At 40.7% G+C, this 23,781-nt stretch overlaps 4 protein-coding genes across 4 annotated transcripts; all 4 read left to right on the top strand.

Annotated features, from left to right (window-relative positions):
- The first annotated feature begins 5,442 nt into the window (after nucleotides 1-5,442).
- On the top strand, nucleotides 5,443-11,806 carry LOC149649696 (NFX1-type zinc finger-containing protein 1-like). The gene is made up of 4 exons (XM_089849258.1): nucleotides 5,443-5,721; nucleotides 9,067-9,657; nucleotides 10,125-10,750; nucleotides 11,262-11,806. Exons 2-4 carry the CDS (start codon nucleotides 9,086-9,088, stop codon nucleotides 11,666-11,668), a joined length of 1,605 nt encoding a protein of 534 aa, XP_089705384.1. The 5' UTR covers nucleotides 5,443-5,721; nucleotides 9,067-9,085; the 3' UTR covers nucleotides 11,669-11,806.
- A 1,739-nt stretch (nucleotides 11,807-13,545) lies between these two features.
- Nucleotides 13,546-15,597, top strand: LOC149649697 (NFX1-type zinc finger-containing protein 1-like). The gene is made up of 2 exons (XM_089849188.1): nucleotides 13,546-14,069; nucleotides 14,835-15,597. The coding sequence occupies exons 1-2, from the start codon at nucleotides 13,546-13,548 to the stop codon at nucleotides 15,595-15,597; spliced, it is 1,287 nt and encodes a 428-aa protein (XP_089705314.1).
- Nucleotides 15,598-19,992: 4,395 nt separating this feature from the next.
- LOC149649698 (SCAN domain-containing protein 3-like) lies at nucleotides 19,993-21,096 on the top strand. Its single transcript, XM_089849190.1, has one exon. The coding sequence runs from the start codon at nucleotides 19,993-19,995 to the stop codon at nucleotides 21,094-21,096; it is 1,104 nt and encodes a 367-aa protein (XP_089705316.1).
- Nucleotides 21,097-22,341: 1,245 nt separating this feature from the next.
- LOC149649699 (uncharacterized protein F54H12.2-like) lies at nucleotides 22,342-23,664 on the top strand. The gene has a single exon (XM_089849191.1). The coding sequence runs from the start codon at nucleotides 22,342-22,344 to the stop codon at nucleotides 23,662-23,664; it is 1,323 nt and encodes a 440-aa protein (XP_089705317.1).
- Nucleotides 23,665-23,781: the final 117 nt, after the last annotated feature.

The raw sequence follows: 23,781 nt of genomic DNA on the forward strand, positions 1-23,781 counted from the left end.
ACAAAAACAAAGACCAGAAGATGGTGGTGTTAGAAGCCAGGTGTACAGACTGGTGTCCATGTGGGATGGTCAAAAACAAAGACCAGAAGATGGTGGTGTTAGAAGCCAGGTGTACAGACTGGTGTCCATGTGGGATGGACAAAAAAGAGACCAGAAGATGGTGGTGTTAGAAGCCAGGTGTACAGACTGGTGTCCATGTGGGATGGACAAAAACAGAGACCAGAAGATGGTGGTGTTAGAAGCCAGTAAGTACAGACTGGTGTCTATGTGGGATAGACAAAAACAACGCCCAAAAGATGGTGGTGTTAGAAGCCAATGAATACAGATTGGTGTTCATGTGGAATGGACAATTGACTAGTCAGATGAAGTAATAGTGGTCAGTTGAATTGTGGATAGCCTCAAGTTTTGAATTTTCCGGGAACTGTGAATGAGGTCCGGAAATAGCGAACACATTTGCTTCGATTCGGAAACTGCGAACGCGGTCCCCTGGGGTGTAAGTCAATAACAACAGCCAGACAGACACACACGTCGAAATTAGAACCTCTCCGTGACATACGTCACTCGGAGAGGTAAAAAGTCGAGAGAAAGAGAAATTAAATGTAATTACAAAGTAGAAAACATTAACACGTAATTAATCATGAGCAAATAGTACAATATCATTAGGCAAAAATAACAACACGGGAATAATTGAGACCATGTATATGTAGAAAAAAATTAAATGAAATAAAGTAAAAAAAAAAGATAATAAAGAAAAGTAATTAAAAAGGGACATTAAAAGTTGGCCAATCAGAATAAAATAAAAAAAAAAACTAATAATACAGTGAGGAACCGAGGGAAATGGAAAGTCACAAAGTAGCACTAAAAAATTTTATCAAATGACGACGGAATTGAGATTTGGTAGAAAGTATGATAATATCATTGGGCAATGAGTTCCAATCATCAATGACAGAAATGGCAAAATGCTTTTGGCGGAAGGTAGTCGCGACCCGCGGTTTAGTTAATTTCTGTGAGTGACCACGAGTTCTTGTATTGGAATATGGGGTGAAAAATAGAGAGGGGTCCAAATCAAGGTTACGATGGACAATATCGAATACTAAACACAGGTTGTTGATTTTGTGTCGTATGGCGATAGGGTCAATGTTTAGAGTAGATAGACGTTGGGGGGCTGGGTAGTTACTAAGTTTGTGCGGGAGCTTGGAGTAATCATTTTGGGCCTTTTGTATTACGTGGATATCAGTTAATAAATGGGGGGACCAAACTGGTGAACAATAGTCAATTAGAGGAAGGACTAATGAAATGTAGAGCGTTTTAATAAGGGGTATGGACCTAAAATTTAAGTTACGGCGGATTATGCCTGTCAGACTCCTAATACGCTTAGAAATTTTGAGTGTGTGAACGGAATATTTGAGAAGGGGGTCAATAAATACCCCTAAGTCTCTTTCACAAGAGGTCGTGGCTAAAGTTGTGGCATTAATGGAGTAGTTGAATAGGGGATTACGGCGACCTAAATGGAGAGTTTTGCATTTAGTGACATTAAATGAGAGTCCGTTGGCGATACCCCAGTGAACCAGTGCATCAAGATCAAGTTGGAGCAAGGTTTGATCAGTGGAGTTACGGATACGACGATAAAGTTTGGCGTCATCGGCAAAAAGGATGATGGAAGAGTGTTTCACAACCGACGGCATGGAGTTAATAAATATGTTGAAAAGAAGGGGACCCAAGATGGACCCTTGGGGCACCCCCTTCTCAACATACTGCCAGTCGGTTGTAACACCTTGGAGGACGACTCGCTGACGCCTGTTTAGGAGATAGTGGGAGAGCCAAGCAAGGGCGTTACCCGTGACACCAGCAACCTCGAGGGCATGGATAAGGGCACAGTGAGGGATCGAATCAAAAGCTTTACTAAAGTCGAGATATATGACGTCAACGGAGTGGCCATCATCCAACCACTGCGTCCATTCATTTGTGGCAAAAAGTAAATTTGTGAGACAAGAACGACGGGGAAGGAAACCATGTTGATAAGGGGAGAAAAAGTTTTTCGATTCGAGAAAGGAACGCAATTGTTCATGAACGAGACGTTCACATAACTTCGAGACTTGGGTTAAGGAACTAATAGGGCGGTAATTAGCGGGATCGGCCCTAGACCCTTTTTTATGTATAGGAGTGATATTGGCTTCTTTCCAGGCAGTGGGTACAGAACACGAAGAAAAGGAACGCGCTATGAGCAAGTAAAGTGGTAGAGCTAAGAGGGGCGCAAGGGCCTTTAAGAGGTTAGGGTGGATACCATCGGGACCTGGTGATTGTTTAACATCTAATATAGTGAGGAGTCAAAGGATGTCGCTAGGGTCACAAGTAAATTCACTTAAGGGGAGAACCGAGGAATTCGTGGGGATTGGAGGGAAGTTGAACGTTGGATGCGAGGATGTATATTGGACAGTAGTGGCAAGGTAATCGTTAAGGAGGGTAGCACACTCCCTGATAGTGTTGGTCAGGGAGCCATCTGGGCGTTTTAATTGCAGGACTGTGTATCTACACTGACGAAATTTATTTATATGAGAATAAAATGATTTCGGGTTGGAACGGATAAGGGTGGTGAGGGAATTCTCATACCAACGCCGAGAGTTTCGGTAATGTGTCGTGTGGGCATTGCGAGCTTGACAGTAAGCATTACGGAGACGAAGGAGTGTTGCAGACGCAGCACCACGGGATTTAGCTTTACGTAAACGCTGCCAAGCTTTTTGTTTGAAATCATGACTGGCTTGAGTGCGAGGAGCAGCGGAGATAGCTTTACGGGGTTTAGTTAATGGGGCAAAAGCTCGCACGCCATAATGGAGCAATGTGAGGAGGGAAGAACAAGTAGTATCTAGATCACCTTGACACAAGATCAACGACCAGTCAATGGTAGATAAAAAGCAACCAAATGCAATATAGTCAGCTTTAAAAAAATTAGGCTTAGGGACATGTATCCGACTGGTGGGAGAGAGTACAATGTTGAATAAGACGGAACCGTGGTCACTCGAACCAATTGGAGGTAATAAAACTGGGGAATGTGCAAGGTTAGGATCCGAACTAAAAATGAGGTCTAATAAATTATCATTACAAAATGGACCACCATCACGGGTAGCAAAACGAACAGTTTGAGTTAGGGAATGTTGTTGTATAGCATCACAGAAAAGTTTAGTGAACCGACACGCACCAGGTTTAGGGGAGGACGTAGACCAATCAATTAAGGGATAATTAAAATCACCTAGGAGGAGGAGTAGGAACTTATTGTTATCACAGTAGGCAATTAACATATTTAAGTACAAAATTAATGGGTCGTGATTGCGGTAAGTTGCATTGTTCGAACGATAAATTACGGATATAACAATCTTAAAGGTTGACTGGGACACTAAAACAGTTAAAATATCAAGACCATGGATATGTGGGGTGAAATTAGGAAGACCAAAGTCGTGAAAACTCAAGACGGTAACCTGTAACGAAGAGAGTTTATATAGCGCTACACCGCCGTAGGAACTAATAAGTCTATCTTGCCGATAGAGAGTTAATCCCGGTAGGGGATAATCACAGTCCTGAACTTCGGGTGACCACCATGTTTCGGTAACGGCAATCAGTGAGAGATGATATGTGGCGACTAGAGTAGTAAGCTCATCCAGTTTATAACGATTGTTAAGGCTACGAACATTGGTCAGTAACGCGCGAGAATCACAAGAAGATGAGAGGGAAACACGGTCAATGGCACTCGGGGAGCCAGTGGGTAAAATTGACGAGGCATAACAATGTAAATATGTAGACAAAGTAGGTCGAAAAACAGCGGCACGAGAGTTTAGGGTTGATATTACAGTGGTATCACACGGCAAGAAATGCCGGGGGACGATGAGTGGCGAACGGCGGAGGACATATGTAAGGGGACCACGGTACTGGGGGAGGGTACGGAGGGTGTCCAACAGCACCAGGGAGAGATGGGGCACCAACTGGAAGATTATTGGGGAAGGATAGAGGTGGACCAGTGGCGAAAGGAGCTGGCGGAGAGTTTGGAGGTGCGTTAAAGGCAAACATTTTCGGCACAGTACTAGATGAGACACTATGAGAGGGAGTAGTAGACCTGCCCACAGAAGAACTGTTTGTAGAACGTGGGAGAGGTGTGGGGCGTTGAGGTCTATTAACTATTTTACAGTTACGAATTTGAATATCAGTTTCACCATTAGCAAGTCGACGGGAGAGTTCAGCTCTGGCGGCGGCCAGCTTGGTACGCTGAGACGGAGTGTAATCGGGTCGCGCTTCAAGCGAAAGGTTAGGATCTTCGGTTTTACGCAAGCGAAAGTAATGATAGATCAAGCCCTTATGACCAGGGGAAAGAAGAATCACCTTTACTGGGCGGGGACGCGCACCTTGAGGGGGGGAACACGACCAAGTCTAAAGAAACGTACAAAAGACTTAATATTACAGTTGGACATGATCGACGCGATTTGATCGGCTTCATCATTTTGGCCAGATTCAGGGAGACCAAAGATAAGGATGTTGCATTGTCTGTTGAACATGGAGGCAGTTTCATCGTGTACTTGACTCACGATATCAGATAAGGCAGGTTGAGAACTTACTGTAGAAGAGGTAGTGAGACAGTCTTCGAGTTTGGTAGTTATGGATGAAATAGCGGCATCATGAGTTTGTAAATCAGAGTGTATAGTTTTAATAACAGGATGAGAGTCAAGGTCAGAATGGTTGACCAGGTTGCAAGTGATAGTGGACAGCGAGGCATCAACTGCCTTGATATTACTTGATAAGGTCAATAGATCAATTCCGTTAGTAGCAGTGTGGTCACTTATTTGTGACACAGTGTCTTGAAGTTTACGAACATCAGTTTTTAGAGAATCCAAGGTTTGGGCCAGTACACAAAGGGGACAAGGCAATATGACCGAAGTCGCAGAGATGAGAAAACTATGGTTGCATGTCGAGCAAGTAGACAATTTAAAGCGGGGCTGTCCAGAAGACGGAGATGTCGGTGAAGGGGTTGAAGAAGTGCCAACAAGCTGCGGAGGAGTTGGAGTAACGGGTTGACAATTGTCCGAAAGATCGGTGATCACAGAGTGTGCCGGCACCTTAGTAGGTGTACGCGGTAGGGTAGGCATAGTGAGTTGATCTATGACGGCACCAAAACCATTGAAATAGCACTCGAAAAACCGGCAGTACTGAGGCTGGCGTAGACCAACTTGGAAAACTAAACTAGAGTTAAGCCTTGGTTAAGAAGACCAAAATCATTATCCTTCAAAAAATACTAAACTATGACAACATCTAAATCTTGAAAAGCATAAATAACACTCAATTTAAAACTAATTTAAGTAATAATTAGTTAATAATTAAGTTAAATATTTCCAAAATAACAGAACTGTGGAGCAAATGTGCCGACACGCTTACGAGCAGACGACTTTGTCTTGGTTTTTAATACATGTTGAACGCCGGCGGCTTGCAGACGGTAAATTTGGATTTTTGCTGACAGACAGGTACAGAGGTAGTACTCTCGGTTTAAGTTTTAGTTTCGGTTTTCTCGGTTGTCGATTTGTAGCGCTGTGTGAAAATGCGGTGGTGAATACAATCATATCCAAAGCCAACCGTCGCAAAGGCGGCGTTCAAATAACATTCTAATTTACGTTGAAATGCATTGTTCTTAAAGAAACACCGGAAATTGACCAAGGCTTAGCGAAAACGAAACAACGAATATTTGTAAGTTTTTGTTCTTTTTTTTTTATTTAAATATTTTACGGGTTATTTGCATTTAATTTAAATACTTCAGATTGGGTTTAAAATTAACGATAAACATGTTAGTGTCTTCATTCTTTAATGAAATTTTAAGGTTAGGTAAATTAGGGACCGTCCATAAACTACGTCACGCGAAAAAAAGCATTTTCTGACCCCCCCGTCCCCCCAGATCACGCTTCGTCACGCTTTTCTCAGACCCCTCTCCTAAAAACCACGTCGTATTTCTTTAACCCCCCCCTCCGCACTATGATTTGTCTTAATTTACAAATTTAATTTGATTAATTTCTTGAGTGATTTGCCGCCCTCTCAGAAATATTTTGCTCGGCTGAAAATTCAAGTTCTCTTCCGTTTTAACCTTTTTCCCTCTGATTGACGTTTATAATTTTAATGTCTGGATGTGCTTTTTATAAGCTTCAAAAAAGTTCCATAAAGCTTAGTTAAAGGGGCACAATTTTAGGTTTCGACTAATCGAGCTTGAGATTTAGAAAATTTGCCCAAGAATCGAAACCATTTCAATCGGCAGGGGGATTTGATTCATCCTCACAAATAATGGGGGCGAATAAACAGAGACATAAGAGAGTTTACGCTGTTTATTTTAAATGCGCTATTTAAATTGGCTATATAAATGTGTAAATAGTAGATAATTGCTTAAATTTTCTACTATTTAAGTGATGATGGAATAACAATTTTGGTAAATTATTGTAACGGTGGACTATGGAACGTTGTCTTTCTTCTTCTATAACATAAGAGAGCCAATCGGCCTCTTACTGACTTCGTAACAAAATCAATGCTAAATGTGACGTCACGCATGGAAGAACCCCTCCCTCCCCCTTGTCACGGACCGTCACAAATTTAGAAACCCCCTCCCCCCCATAATAGTGTGACGTAGTTTATGGACGGTCCCGATTGTTGTTAATTTGATCATGTAGCCTAGTTGTAATTTAGGTGGGCGTTGAAATTTTATCATCAGGTAGTGTCAGTGTACATATCTACGCGTGTATTGTAGTAGAATTAAAGTCATGGGGTGTCATTACCTTCTTTGAATTTATAACGACTCAGCCTGTACACTTTGGGTACAAAGTACAGTGTATTATTTATATTTATGGAATGAGTTTTAGAATTAACCAGACATTAGTTAATTATGGTAATTAATTAAGATTAACTGCCCATTAATTAATAACTCAAGGCTCAAATTTTAAAAAGTAATTAAACTTTCAATTAATTTGATTATAGGGCGTTTCCTACTACTTGTAATATCTAAAAATATCTTTTAAACAAATTTAATCAAACGTTGTTATCTGCGAAGTGTATTGTGAAGTGTTTAAATATTTGATTGGATAAAAATAATCTACACCGATAAGCAAATATTGAACTCTAAACTAAGCAGACGCTGTAGCGGAATTATAAGCCCGCTCAAAAACGGGAGGGGCATAGTGGCGACATGGAGGTATAAACACGGGAGACCCTAATGCTGCCTAAGCAGTCTTTAAGTGATTTATTCTATCAATTCTTCTTCTAATTATAAGACCAGTCTGCATAATGAAAAATTGTAAAGAAATACAGTCTCCGAATGATTTTTAAATTCAAATTAGGTTCAGATTTCATGGTTAATTTGAAATAAGCCCCTCCGACCAATCGCGTAACGCCCTGCCTTTAAGGATAATAGCAGACAAACTTCTCCCGTCTTTTATTGCTCCATAGTACCCAACTGAAGGGCTAACACAAAAACGGCGTGTGCTTAGTTTTATTTATACGCGAATCGAAATTTGATGGCGGTTTTGAATTGCGTATTACAAATATACCGCCCGTTTACTGTTTTATCGATTGACAATGAAATGGAAAATTTCACACGCCGTATTCGGGGATTATTTGCCGAATACCAAATAATAATTATTATAATAAAATGGCCCTGGGTCGGTTATCAAAATGCATGCCCAGAATAGAGATAAAATAGGCGATAAAACTTTTATCACTGATTGATTTTAAATTCTTATCTCTAGTATTTTATTTGCAATAAATTCTAAACTAAAAAAAAATAAGATACACTAATTTTTATTACATTTTACATAAGTAAAATCATAAATTCATAAGATATGTTCCCTAAGTTTGTCACTGGTTACAAACTGGAGCTTGTCATGAAGTCTTGCGCGCGTCAAAGTCCACGGGAAGGGGGGGGTATGAAAGAAGAGGCGGGAGGGTCATAGCGATAGAGGTAAAATGGTATTACGTACTTTTCGCCGTCCCCGTCAGCAACGTCATCAAAACGTAGATAATTTAAATTTTTCGTTACGCGTTGAAGGGAGGGACTCTATACTGGGTGTCTATGAGTCGGACTGAAGTAAATACTAACTGTTCTCCATTCCTACTTCTAAAATAAAATCTATCACTGCCCAGAGTGAGTGTCCCCTCGAAAATGAACTGCCCTTTACAGAGCCTCACTACCGTACCGTCAAAGTTTTTGTTATTTTATTTTGTTGTTGAAATTTGTTGATGTAAAATTATTTCGTAATGATTACTCACCTAGGTATTTAAACATTCTTTGTTGGCAAAATTTCAAATATTATTCGTTTGGAACGAGTCAACTTAAGTACATGTAGACCTAGAATTTGCGCGTCATATCGGGGTTTTTCTCTCTCTAATGTGAAAACTGTTGTCTGGGAATTTCATATTGGTTTGGGTAACTTGAACTTCCTTCTATTTTAGCGTGAACCAAGAAGTGATATCTAGTTTATTAGGGAGAAGGTATAAATTCGCGTCTGCACATTTCTAGCTCTTTATCTCCAGTCCAAACATTACGTTGCCTGTCCGGAGTTAATACCCGCCCCACCTCTAAATTACAACCAGCATCTCATTGGTTCTTGAAACTCACGTCAGGGCGACGCGAATGACTATAGAATTCCGTATTTTCCGTATTGAGGAGAGGCGAAATAGCCCGGGACCTCCTTTTACGTCGTCCCCCCCTTTGTATTATCGAAGGGGGACTGCAGGACTATGGCGCGCGAATACTTAGGCATCTTATTCCTTCTCCCTAATAAACTAGATATCGCTTCTTGCATGAACTATTGTTCACAACGCTAGTCATTTTTAAACCCACGACATTGTTTTTGACTCTTCTTAATATAAAATTGAAATGTAAGTGGAAATCAAAATTTGTTACGGAAAAAATTACTTTGAACCTTCAGGGAAAACCAGTTTAAAATGTAAAATGTCAATTTAATATTTTGAAATTAATAAAATAATTAAATGTGTGGCAACGCTGGTAACATATCACGCTCCTATTCAATGGATCTACCGCAAATTCATTTGCAGCAACTATTCTACCGTTAAAATGAACCGGCGACCTTTTCGTGGACGCCGTAACCAAAACAATGACGCGGACCAAAGAGATCTCTTCGAAATTGCTCGGGAACAATTTAACGCGAATGGTCCTCAAGGGAACAGAGGACCGCGTGGTGGACATAACGAAGGTCGTGGACGTCGAGGAAACCGTCAAGAAAACGGAGGTCCTCGTGGCCCTCAAAACCAAGAGCGTAGAGGACATGGTGGAAATGCTCCCGGAGGTAACAGACGCGACCAAGACGACCATGATGGCTTCGGAGGCGCCCAACCTCGTGGCCCTCAAAACCAAAACCGTAGAAGACGTGGTGGAAATGGTCCCGGAGATAACAGACGCAACCAGGGAGGTGATGGTAGAGGCGCTGGTGAACACCCTGTGATTGGTGTGGTAAACCATGACGAAAGACCACCTAGGAATGGTAATGATGGTCGTGAAGAGAATGCCATTGGTGGATTACAACGTCAAGCTAAACAATTATACCCAATGGGATTCCGAAAACTTGAAGAATTGGAGACCAAGTCACCGGCGGAAGTCGTCTTCACCGTCAATTCGAATCGTAGCGGGTAAGTCACTCCTGACATGTCTTAAAGTGGAACCTATGGTATCTTAATGTTATAATGGGTTACAATGACGCGATTTGTTGCAAAATTGCTTCAATTTCAATATGAAATATGTATGGTGTTCCAAAAATTGTGGTGGGCCATAGTAGAGTAGGATGGTTCTATGGGAAATCATCAATTTTGAGTCGAAAATGTTCTATACTTCTAAGACCACCGATTTTGCCCCCACAAGGGATGCACCCCCTAAGTACAAGTTACGATTAGAGCAGTGCTTTATGGATGATCTCCTTAAATTTAAGGATGAAACTGAACACACAATGCTAATTAAATTAAAACACTCCGATGATCATGTGTCATCATAGAACATGTTGACTCAAAATTTATTTCCTATAGAACCACCTCACTGCGTTACTTTTTTTGGGACACCGTGTATAAAAAAGTATTGATTAAGTGTTACGTTCAAAATTAAGGTTCAAAGAACTATTGAATGAAAATTTCCTCACTAACGATAAGATTGGTAAATGTCTTCAAGTCATATCCTTGGGTTGCCAATGCGAGCATAAGGAAAATCGTTCCCAATTCCTTATAAATCTATTGAAGGAGAATGAGAAATTCCTTACAAGTCACCTCATAAAGTACTTGCTCGAAACCCAGAACAGTCCCCCAAACGCCTATCGTCTCGTATCAATGGGTCATCTCTTGGACTTGATTCAAACATTACAAAAGTTCCATCCTCAAGAATCACTTATGACCACGCAAATACTATTGCCCTTAGCCGGGGACACCATTAAACGTTTGACCAACGTCCTAGGGGAACAAAGGCGCTATTTAGAACGTTTGGAGACCTTGGACGCGGTCAAGAACAGCTTGGTTGATAATTTTAGCGTTGTACACGCCACCAAGAAACTGCCCGAAGGTGAAGTACCCAATTACTTTAGGGATATCCCAATTTTCCCTGATAAACACGACTTAATTACCAATGCCAGACCGTTCCTGAGGGCGAATATAGTTGAAGGACGCTACAAGAATGTAGAACATTATTTGGATGTCCAGTTTAGGTTGCTTAGGGAGGATTTCATCAGGCCCTTGAGAGAAGGTCAGTTGGTGTCTTGTAAATGCTATAAGATCGACAGGGTTGCCATTGGTCAGGGAGAAAATGGATGGGTTGGAAAATATCCCTCTTAACCTTAACAACTAGCTTTTGTTTGACCTAAAAAGGTCAGGGAAGATCAAATCATACTTGTTTGTGTTTGATATGTTTGGTACATGATCAAAAAGGTTGCAATGGGCTTATAGGGGTAAAGAACGCGACCTAATTCAGGTAAGTCACCCAAGATTTTTGCATAAGCCTATTTGAACTATCACGGACACCTCGAACTCGAGGCTGTACACCCGTAGCCCAGTTGAGATAGGGCCAAGGATTTAGTACGGTTGGATAGCCTACAATTAGAGCTATCATACACTCAAGGGATTTCCCTGGAAATTTAGTTACGACGTTCCAAATACAGAGTTTAAAACTGAGCTATAGCGATTTCATGATGGCAACCCCTAATGACATGTTACACCGCGACGCGAGATACTTACACTGTACTTACACATCCTTAAAGGAATTGCGATGTATTTGGAACAAATCAAAAACAACAAAACCAAGCAACGCTTGCAAGATATCAAAGTGTATGTGAACGTTAAAATCAGTCAAATAATCTTGACGGATGACGGGGTGGTACACTCGGTTAAATTCGAAGTTGCTAACGGAAGACGAGTCCAATGGGAAAAGAGTAAGCGTCTGCTGTACGGGTCCCTCGTTTGCTTAACCTTTGACAACTTCGAAACGATTTACTTCGGAACCGTGTCCGAACGTGACGTGGAGAAATTGAAAAACGGACAACTGGGGATCAAGTTCGAAAAACAGGACGAGATTATGAATGTCCAGGGTGAAAGCTTTACCATGGATGAAAACCGAGGCCTACTTCGAAGCCAGTCGACACGTCTTGACGGCCCTGCAAGATATTGAGGAGGACAGTTTCCCACTCAAGGAGTACATCGTGGAGTTGCAAAAGAAAATGGACAGACCAGATTACTTGAATGACGATACGGTGTATTGCTTGCGGACTTTGGTACAGATGGATACGCATGAGGATCTGTGTCGGATAGCCAGCTTGAAGGTTCGATTTAAGGTAAGTTGGTTATCAATCCCGACTTGACTAGTCATCAGGGTTGTCACAGTACCCGCGCAACAATGTTTTTCGTGACTTATATAGATTGGACTTAAGGACTTAACTTGTCCTTGCAAAATGTCTACCAGACAAGTACCCATTATATTGTGCGACGATAGTGCTTGGCTTACCGCGAAGGATTTCAATTTGGACCCATCGCAGTACAAAGCGTTGAAATCGGCCCTTAGACAGAAACTTAGCATAATTCAGGGACCACCTGGGACCGGAAAGACTTTCGTGGGACTGAAGATAATGGAAGCCTTGTTACATAATCAAAAAGCTTGGAAGGAACTTGAGGGCGAAGAACGCCATCCCATTCTGGTAAGTAATTGCAAATTTTATCTGGGCCCCTGTGTTTAGTAGGGCTGGGTAGAGGACAGTTAGGGCTATCACACATTCGAAGGTTTTTCCTGGAACATTCTAGAGACATGAACTTCTGAAAGTTTTGCTTTAGCTCTTAGGGTCAAGAATGAGGCTTTTTAACTTAAGGCTGTGCATCTCGAGTACTGATTGAGATATTGCCAAGTAATTAGTATTTTTGCATAGAGGGTAATTATGGCGAACACATACTCAAGGGATTTTCCTGGAAATTTTGTTACACTAGAGTTATGGCATTCCAAAGTCGGATGTTCGGGTATAGCTCCATTGGTCAGAATAAGGTGTTTCATTTCAAACCTGTATATCTCGAGTCCTGATTAAGATAGGGCCAAGTAATTAGTATGGTTGCGTAGAGGACAATTAGGGCGAACACATACTCAAGGGATTTTCCTGGAAATTTTGTTACACTAGAGTTATGGCATTCCAAAGTCGGATGTTCGGGTATAGCTCCATTGGCCAGAATAAGGTGTTTGATTTCAAACCTGTATATCTCGAGTCCTGAATAATATAGGGCCAAGTAATTAGTATGGTTGCGTAGAGGACAATTAGGGCGAACACATACTCAAGGGATTTTCCTGGAAATTTTGTTACACTAGAGTTATGGCATTCCAAAGTCGGATGTTCGGGTATAGCTCCATTGGTCAGAATAAGGTGTTTCATTTCAAACCTGTATATCTCGAGTCCTGATTAAGATAGGGCCAAGTAATTAGTATGGTTGCGTAGAGGACAATTAGGGCGAACACATACTCAAGGGATTTTCCTGGAAATTTTGTTACACTAGAGTTATGGCATTCCAAAGTCGGATGTTCGGGTATAGCTCCATTGGCCAGAATAAGGTGTTTGATTTCAAACCTGTATATCTCGAGTCCTGAATAATATAGGGCCAAGTAATTAGTATGGTTGCGTAGAGGACAATTAGGGCGAACACATACTCAAGGGATTTTCCAGAAATTTTGTTACACTAGAGTTATGGCATTCCAAAGTCGGATGTTCGGGTATAGCTCCATTGTTCAGAATAAGGTGTTTGATTTCAAACCTGTATATCTCGAGTCCTGATTAAGATAGGGCCAAGTAATTAGTATGGTTGCGTAGAGGACAATTAGGGCGAACACATACTCAAGGGATTTTCCTGGAAATTTGTTTAAACTAGAGTTATGGGGTTCCAAAGTTGGGCTTCAAGTGCGCGTAGCCTAAAATCATACCCACACTTGACTTAATTCAGATCGTCTGCTACACAAATCACGCTTTGGACCAGTTCCTGGAAGGGGTACTTAAACTAACTGACAAAATCGTACGCATGGGCGGTAGAAGCGGCAGCGATGCCCTGAAACCCTTCGCAATGAACCACCTTAAACGAGTCTACTCTCGCAGTATGCCAGGCGGTAACCAAATGGGCAGACATTTTCGCGACATGAAAAGCGAATTGGAGCGAATGTTGCACAACATAAAATCAAAAGAACGTACCCTTAAGTCAATCAATAAGGATATTCAGTCGGAAGTGGCTTTGAGAGACGTCATGCACGATATCCATTACCAAAGCTTTTTGTACGATGCCCCCAAGAACTTAAGGTTGTCCAGCAAACACCTTGGTTCCATTATGCAATATTGGTTGGGTCTTCAAATACCGGAACACGTTTGGAACGTCCCAAATGAAAATGCGCTAATTGTGCCAGATTATCGCGAAATCGAGGTTGAAGACTTGAACGTGTCCGATGCGGAGGAAGCGGTTGAGGAAGAGTTGGACTTGGATGCTGGTGAATATGAGGATGTACCACCACCACCTGTACAACTTCCACGAGAAGCCGCCGCCGCGGCTAACGGGTAAGTACTTGAATACTTCCGCTTGGTAATCTCCTTTATTAGTGTCCTGTAATTCCTATAAAATACCGCGTTGATGAACATCTCTTTGAATACCATTGAAAACGCGATTTTCAGCTGAGGCATAAGTACTTGAAATACTTCCGCTTGGTAATCTCCTTTATTAGTGTCATGTAATTCCTATAAAATCCCGCGTTGGTGAACATCCCTTTGAATACCATTGAAAACCCGATTTTCAGCTGAGGCATAAGTACTTGAAATACTTCCGCTTGCATGAAACGGTGTCCAGTAATTCCCATAAAATCCCGCGTTGGTGAACATCCCTTTGAATACCATTGAAAACCCGATTTTTAGCTGAGGCATAAGTACTTGAAATACTTCCGCTTGCATGAAACGGTGTCCAGTAATTCCTATAAAATCCCATGTTTTTGCGCCTGTCTTTGCAAATATGGTTTTTCGTCAAGAAGGGTTACATTTGCCAGGGTTCGTACGAGGGATTTGGAAAATGGGGGAATACGTCAGGGATTTAAAGTTTCGTTCTAGAAACTCGGGGATATGTCAGGGATTATGTTTGGTATATCAAACCATGATTGCTTCGAGCAAAGATAAATATGGGCTAAAGTGTCATCTTAAAATGGTCCCAGGGATATTGGAAAAATATCTTCAGGGTTAAGCTGGAAAAGTCGGGGATTTTCAATATCAAAATTTCGTCCAAACCCTAGCTGCTTGCGCATGATACAAAGCACAAATTTTAATTTACCATGACAGACAAGCGCAATTACCTAATGGCGAAGATGAGGAATTGTCTGACGAAGAGGACGTAGAGTACCTCATGGCCCAACGCCAAGAGGACCGAGTAGAAAATCGCAATCGCGTTGTCGTTGACGTAAATGATTCCGATTCCGACGATGATACCGCGAATCAAGTTCCGCAACCGAGAAACGGCGCTAATGCTGGTCAATGGCAGACGCAAGGCGGCAAGAAATCGCGTCAAAAATACTTAATGTCCAAGATGAAATCGTCCCAGGTTCTAACTGAAGACGAGATCCTGAAACGCCGCAACGTTTGGAGCCTCGAAATGGACGAAAAATGGCGTTTGTACAAGACGTGGATTAACTTATACACCACAACCATCCAAACTGATGTCGACGACTTGAAACGAGAGTACGAGAAGAAGCTGGCCACCATCGGAGAAGCCAAAACGGAAGAAGAGATTATCGTCGCCAAAGCCGCCTTGGTCATTGGTATGACCACAACGGGTGCCGCGAAGTATCGACACTTGGTTCGTAATATACGTTCCAAGATCGTCATCGTCGAAGAAGCGGCCGAAGTACTCGAAGCCCAGATTGTAACGTCGCTCAGTAAGTACACGAAACACTTGGTCCTTATTGGTGACTATCAACAGTTGCGACCCAACCCTGTCGTCTACGACTTGGCTAAGAAATACAATCTGGAAATATCGCTCTTCGAACGCTTGATCAACAATGGGGTACAGTTTGTCCGATTGGGTATTCAACACAGTAGTATATAAATAAGAGAACGGGATGGGTATGAATTTGCCATAGAGATAACATGGGGTATGATTAAAGTGACCATACGTCCCGGTTTAGCCGGGACAGTCCCGGTTTGTTAAACTTTGTCCCGGTGTCCCCGAAGAATGCCTCGGGACACTAAAAAGTCCCGTTTTCTGGAAATTGTCCCAGTTTTGATTATCGCGCGGTATATGTAATTATGTATTCTGCTAAATATTTCTTCAAATCTGTGAACAATGTCAAGGTGACTTGTGTAGTTTTTCTAGTGACGAGTGAGTCTTCTTTTATTCAAAATGCCTAGAGTCTTCTTTTATTCAAAATGCCTAAAGGCAAATGAGTTAGTTAAGCGCCAAGTTTATCAAAATTTAGCTCTTTCATCGAGATCAAATTTATAGACAGCGAAATTGCGGAACTCGCTTCGCTCGCTCTGAATTTTTAAACATAATATTTTCAATAGGCTTTGCTTTTCAAAGAGATTTTTCTACATAGTTTAAGCTAAAATAGGTTTACCTATGAGGATTTTTAGTACTATATTTCCTATAAAAACACACTTTCTTTTCAATTATATCATAATTCATATTTTCTACTAGGAATTAAAATTTTTGGCTGAGCTCCCTGGTGTTGCCTTGGGCCCCAGCCCCCCTGAGAAAAACAATGATCGGCGCCCCTGCTTAAAATCATCACCAGACCTCCATAAACAAATCTGTGCTTCAGAAAAATATAAGAAAGACAATATCAACCCTTAGAAAAATCTTAGTTGTGTTTACTTCAATCCGAATTTTAGTTTGTTTCTAGTGTTTACAAGCCGTCCCGGTTTGGGGTAAAAAATAAATGGTCACTTTAGGTATGATACCCTATGGGAAAATTAACATTGGGTATGAAAATTCGACGGTCTTGAATTTTTCCGAAGCGGCTTTTTTGTGCACCTTGGACGGCATGGAGAGTACGTAAGTTTTACGGTAAAATGAGAACAGAGCGGGACGGGTATGGACCATAGAAATAACATTGGGGGTATAAGTTTTGCCGCCTCATAGTACGGTAGAGGCTGACAAAGGTAGTACGGAGGGTCCGTACATAAATCGACGAGGGGGATTGGATTCTTACCGTTTCAGAGTACGGGGAACACCGAATTAATTGTACGAAAATTATTTGCCTAATCATCGGTGCTTTCCCTGGTATATTACGGGAGTCTGGGGTCGAAAGAGAACGAAGAGTTCTCAAATTTCCCATCCGAGAGAGAGATAGCTCTAGTTTCGTTACGATGAGAGAACGCGAGGTTTGGAATTTCATAAATTGTTTATGCTTGCGTTTCACCCGTACGAGACATTTGTCTGCGGCGGTGTGTTTTTTTTTTTAAATAAGGAAGGTAAATCAGAGTATAGGAAAGAAGAAAAAGATTTTTTTTTTTTGGTGTGATGCGAAATTAAGCAAAATTTTGACGGTCTTTGAACAAATCGCGTACGGTTGGATATAAGAGATCGGGAAAGTTTTGTATACGTACAGGGTGATAGAAGAAACATGAGGCATAGATTAGGGATATAGCCCTATGGAATATTACCATAGGTATATACATATTATATGAATTATAGTATTATTAAGGTACAGTTTTCAAAGAAGATATACAGTAGAGTATGTCTATATAATGAAGCAAAAGAGGAATATCTTTCGGAGAGAAAGGTACAAAGTTCAACATAATTTTCGAGGAAAATTTACTATATAAAGCTGAATTTTTACATTTTAAACATCATTCTGAATTACCTTCTGCGAGTCTCTTACACCTCAGAATTTAAATAATAATATGATGTAAGTATGGTAGTCTATACCTTGATATTTTACAGTATTTACAAGATATTTTCGAAACTTATAGGAATCCTCTCAAGACTTTCCCTATTTCTACCACCAAAGGGGTAACGGTTACTCCAGATTGTAACATTTTTATCGGAACTTTGGATGGAAGTGTGGGCATCGCTTTAACAGAAAGTCATTTCAAACAACTTCGGGACAAGAACGATCAAATATCTTCATTCTTGGGAAGCGATTCCATTGAAAATACTTCGTTTTTCTTCGAAGGATCAGAAACAAGACGAGTCCAGCTAAGCATTTTCCAAAATCGGAGAGTGGTGGACGTGAGAGAAATCATCCTCGGAACTGGGACGAATTATGGAAAGCAGTACCTAACCAAAAGGGGTTTTACCATATCGCAATACCCTTGGAAGACCTTGATGGACAAATACGACGAAGTCATATCGTATCACAACGAAGTGAAACGGGTCTTCAAAAATATCAAACGAGACGTACTGGACCATATTACTGAATACGTGGATAAGCAATGCAATGGTTGCAAAATTGATCATCCTTCACAAAAACAACACGATTGTCTGATGATTGATTGGAACACCCGTTTAGACACGTATTTTGTAGACGCGATGGATACTATTAGTTATTCCGAAATTACCCATAAAATTGAAACTTTTTAAATGAGGATATTCGCGATGCGATTATGTCTTTCATTGTATGTAACGCTAAAAAGATGTTGTATAAAACTGAAGATTTTTAAACAATAAATATTTAGTATTAAAGTCTCAATTCTCTATATCGTAGCTCATTTAAAATCATGGACCCAGTTATGAAGCATCCATTCACTGGGCTTGTCTCAGGTCCCACGCAATGTGGCAAGTCACATTTCATTGCCAAATTAATTAAGCATAATGCGTCCTGCATTTCTCCACCTCCCCAAAGAATAGTTTGGTGTTATACTGAGCACCAAGAGAAATTATTTAATTCCGTGTTGGAAAATAATCCTAACGTTGAGTTTCACGAGGGTTTATTAGACCCGAGCAATTTGAATCCCGAGGCTAGAAATTTTATAATCCTCGACGATCTATTATGCGAAATAGCTAATAACAAAGACGTCACTAACTTATTTATTCGAGGTTCCCATCACCGTAACACTTCGGTACTCATTTTAATGCAAAATTTGTTTTATCACGGGAAAGAAGTTAGGACCCTCAATTTAAATTCCCAATACCTCGTAATTTTTCGTTCGGCTAGAGACGTCTCCAGTGTCTTAAATATCGCTAAACAAATTTCCCCTTCTAATACCAAGTTTGTTGTCGATGCATTTCGTCAAGCCGTGGCGAAACCATACGGTTATTTATTCATCGACCTGAAGCCAAACACTGCAGATGAATATCGACTGCGAACGGGAATAATACCAGGGGAAGAAGCCGCTATATTTGTACCGAAATGACTATATCAACATCAAAACGGGTGTGTAAAAACTTGAATTTTTTAAAATTTTTGAGCACTTGTAACGCGAAACAGAGGAAGGCTATCATCAAACTATCGAATCGTGACGCTATATTAGCCTTAGTCGAATGTTGTATAAATGTACTACGCGGTAACATTCAACTAACAGACGGACAAAAGATACAATTGAAGAAACACCGTAATGTGTTGCATAAACTTTGTAGAAAAATTCCTCTCGCTAAGAGAAAACAGATTCTAGTTCAGAAAGGGGGTTTTTTACCTCTTTTACTTGCACCGTTACTCTCAATCGTTAGTTCAGTTGCTGGCTCTGCCATAAATCGTGCCATAAATAAATAAATGGCTCGGAAAATGATTTTGGTGTCCGAGGACGCTTTACGTCGAATGAAGAATGCTACCACCGAAGATGTCGCTCTCGAATCGGACATACCATCCTTGGATAAAGAAATGAAAACTATTCTCGACAACCCTCGTATTTGCGAATCGGAGAAATTAACTTTATATAATCAAACTTTGCAACGACACATTGCATCTAATAGGAAACCAGTTGAAAAACAACAGACATCGGTTAAGAAAACCTGGTACGAAGAAATTGCAACGTCTATCCCACCGAGCATGCTTCCTGACGCGATATCGTTGTACACTTGGACATTGAGGTATATTTCGTGGAACGAACTTGGAGAAATGGAAATTGGGGGAAGGGTCGTGCCCGGATCAAACGTAGTCGATTTAATTTACGATGCGGTTAGAAAAACCACACCAAATACCGACCCAACTGGTTACAAAAGCTTCTACGAAATATTGCAAAATAACAATGTACCGAAAAAATTTATCAAAAACCCTACTAGAGCGCGTGTATTGAAATCATTATTGTTTAACGCGACACCACCCAAACTTAATCAATGGGTGACGATTTGATTGTAATTACAAATAAAACGTTTATCACGAGTTATGAGCCTTTATTTACCTTTCATATCTCAAAATGGATGGTTGTACAGAAGTTGTAGCGCAAGGTATCGTGTCCAGATTATTTGAATCCTTTTCAAAAAATCCAAAAATATTAACCGGCGTCTTAATAATATTATGTTTCATAATAATCGAAGTTTTCGATTTCTTAATATTGTACTATGCAACACGCACATCCGGAAATAGTACCATTTATGGATAAGCTAGAAAATATTTATTACGACGTATCTGACTCTGGTGGGTACGTTGGTATTCGCGGATTGTATCGTTCAGCTAAAGAGAAGGGTCTCAAAGTGACGACAAAAAACGTTAAGGAATTTTTACAAAAGCAAGATACCTATACTCTACATAAAAATACCAGGTGGCGATATAAACGAAATAAGACGATAGCGTACGGTATAGACGATCAATGGCAAGCCGACCTCATTGACCTCCAGAAACTTTCGAAACAAAACAAAGGGCATCGATATATACTTGCTTGTATAGATATTTTTAGTAAATACGCTTTCGTTGAACCGGTGAAAGATAAGAAAGGAGATACTATAGTAAAGGCGTTGAAAAAGATACTGGATGGTGAAAGAAAACCAAGGCGAATACAGAGTGACCATGGGAATGAGTTTGTGTGTAAAGCCGTTCAAACTGAATTAAAATCACGAGGAATTGAGTTTTTCGCGACAAACTCGGAAGTGAAAGCCAGCATTGTCGAGCGATTTATCAGATCGTTTAAATCAAGGATGTATCGATACTTTACTGCGAAAAATACTTATACGTACGTTGATGTGCTCCCCAGATTAGTTAGTGCTTATAATAACAGTTACCATCGTTCAATTAAATGTAAACCTATAGAAGTAACACCTCAAAATTCCAAAATCATTTGGAAAAATTTATACGGAGATATTGACTTTAGTCCCCCTGTGAAGTACGATTTTGAAATCGGAGACATTGTCAGGATAAGCAAAAACAAAGGGCTTTTTGAGAAAGGATACGTCCCTAATTTTTCGGAAGAATTATTTCGAGTAATTAAGCAAATACCGAGACAGCCACCGGTATATAAACTGGAGGCGTTAAATTCGGAACCCATTTTGGGAGTTTTTTACAAAGAGGAAGTACAAAAGGTGGGAAAAGATCTCGAGACTTGCGCGTTCAAAATTGAAAAAGTGCTGAAAAAGAGAAAAAAAGCTGATAATACCGTAGAATTGCTGGTGCGTTGGAGTGGATACGGACCTCAATTTGACAGTTGGGTGCAGGAAATTGACTTACAATGAGTTTCTATATCACTTTACCATCCGATTCATCGACAAAATACTTTCCCAACAATACTACGAGTAAATTTAGGACGTATCTTCCAGAAGTAGTAAAACTTAACGGCCCTTACGAAGTTGGATTGACGGAAATAAGTTATCCAAGAACCTGGAATAATGTGAGGGGAGAAAGATCTATAAGAATTTGGTCCACTGACGCTAAAACTATGGAAACGGTAGTTGTTATTCCTAAAGGCAGTTTCTTATCAATTCGAGATTTACTCGGAATGTTGTTGTTCAATGATAGCACAATCAAATTCACGTATACTGCTAGTTTAAAACGCGTATCTGTTTTCATGGACTATAATTACACGATAAATATACCTGGTGATATCGCGGTTATGATGGGATTTACGCTTGACTCAAATGAAGATTACGTAATTACGGAATCCATGATGGCACCTTATATCGTGGATTTGGATGCTGGATTACATTCTCTGTTTGTTTACTCTGACGTAGTTACAAATACGATCGTAGGGGATAGTAAAGTCCCTCTTTTGAGAATAATCAGCGTGAAAGGAAAAGACGGAGAAACTGTCGATGTGGAATTTGCTCGACCTCATTATCTGCCTGTAGCTTCTTCGGACATACAAACTATAGAAATTAACGTTATGGATGAACTGGGAAACCCTATACAATTCGAACGAGGGAAGGTGAACGTTACTCTACACTTCAGACCGCGGAGGACCTGGCTCACCTTATAATAATACGAGCTGGATGGGGTAACTTTCAGTTCAGTGAATAGCGGCGAATGACAAACATCATGGGACGACCCCCTTACATTTCAGCCCTAAGCGATTATGAGAACTACTATTTAAACCAGGCTGGTTTCGGATCCATGCCTGTATATCGGGGTGTTCCTGTGCAAAGAGGGTATGGATTAGGGAACATACTGGCTTCGGCCTTTCGGAGTGCCATGCCCCTTTTTAAACGTGGTGCTCAGTTTCTTGGAAGAAAATTTCTCGATACCGGAGCGAAAGTCGTGACGGACGTTGCTAGTGGTATTCCAATCAAAAAGTCTCTAGTGACTAGATCGAAGAGCGCCGGCAAAGAAACCTTATTGTCAGCTGCGGATGTGGTTAGGGAGATGACAGGATCCGGAATTAAAAAGAGGCGGAGGGTGCATCGCAAAGTCACTCGGGTTAAAGCTAAGAAGAGGAAAACATCGTGTCGTTCTTATTCTGATATATTTTCCTAAAGCCCAAGAATATGGCGTTGATGCATCCTAACTCTAGTGGCTGCGTCAATTCCGAATTGGATATTTTCCAAGTCCCGTTAACGCAAACGGGAATTATCAGTGGTGAATGGGTCGAATACTTTCCCATTTCCAGCATCAGCAACAATTCAAACTTAGTTTTCTGCATTAGTGGAAATTCTGAATCCTACACGGATTTGTCCCAAACTCTGCTTCATGTTCAAGTGGATGTGAAAATGGACGATGGATCTTCCCCGAAAGCAGCCGTGATTGCCGCGGATGGTACAGTTACTACGCCGGCGGATAATGTAGCCCCAGTTAATTTGTTTTTGCATAGTCTCTTTCCCGAAGTGCATTTATTTTTAAACGAGAAATCGGTTACCCCTTGCGCTCAAAATTACCCGTACAAAAGTATGATTCAAACTATGTTAACGTTTGGAGACTCTGCAAAAAATAGTCATTTAACAAGCTCATTATTTTATCGTGACACGCCGTACAAGTTCAACGATTTTGCGAATAACAAGGGTTTCTTGAAGAGAGCTAAGTTCGCCCAAAAAGGAACTATAGATATGATTGGTGCTCTTCATTTAGACATTTGCCAACAACCTCGCTACCTTTTGAACTTGGTGGATTTAAAATTTGTTTTTGGAAAGCCCAATACCGAATTTTGCTTGCATTCTGACGTAAAATGTAAACTGAACATTAAAGCGGCATCGTTATATTTGAGGAAAGTCAAATTGATACCTGAAATCCCGCTTGCACACGCGAAGGTGTTACAAATGTCGAGAGCGAAATATCCAATTACCCGCACGGAAGTTACTTCGTTTTCGATCCCAAAAGGCAACATGAGCGTCGTGCAGGATCATTTATTTAATGGGCAGAAACCGAATAGAGTCGTCATAGGGATGGTCGAACAAAGTGCGTTTTTGGGTGATCTAAAATTGTCACCATATAATTTCCAACCCGTTGATGTGAATCACATTGGTTTGTTCGCCGACGGCAGTAGCGTACCACATAAACCGCTGACGCCAAACTTTGCAGAACATAGCTACATCCAAGCGTACGCTAATTTATTTCTTCAAACGGGTCAGTGGAATATTGACGAAGGAAATCAAATAAGCCGCGACGATTACCCTGGGGGAAACTGTCTTTTTGTCTTTGATTTGACGGCCGATTTAATGAACAATGCCACCCATTTTCATCTCGTTAAAAATGGAAATTTGAGACTAGAAATGAAATTCGCTTCCGCGTTAAAAGAAACCATCGCCGTTATTGTATACGCCGAATTCCAGAGTTTGATTGAAATTGATAAAAACCGAACCGTAATCTTCGACTAGAATGGATACGATACAACTAACGAGAATTTTGGGGAAAGATAAGTTCACCAGAAATTTATTTCGGGGTGTGTTTGCCGCTGACCAACTACCAAAATTTGTGACGACTTTTCCGTCTCT

This window comes from Phalangium opilio, unplaced genomic scaffold (assembly GCF_054372755.1).
Source record: "Phalangium opilio isolate 3A_F unplaced genomic scaffold, DU_Popi_V2 ptg000087l_1, whole genome shotgun sequence".
In the NCBI taxonomy this organism is placed as follows: domain Eukaryota; kingdom Metazoa; phylum Arthropoda; class Arachnida; order Opiliones; family Phalangiidae; genus Phalangium; species Phalangium opilio.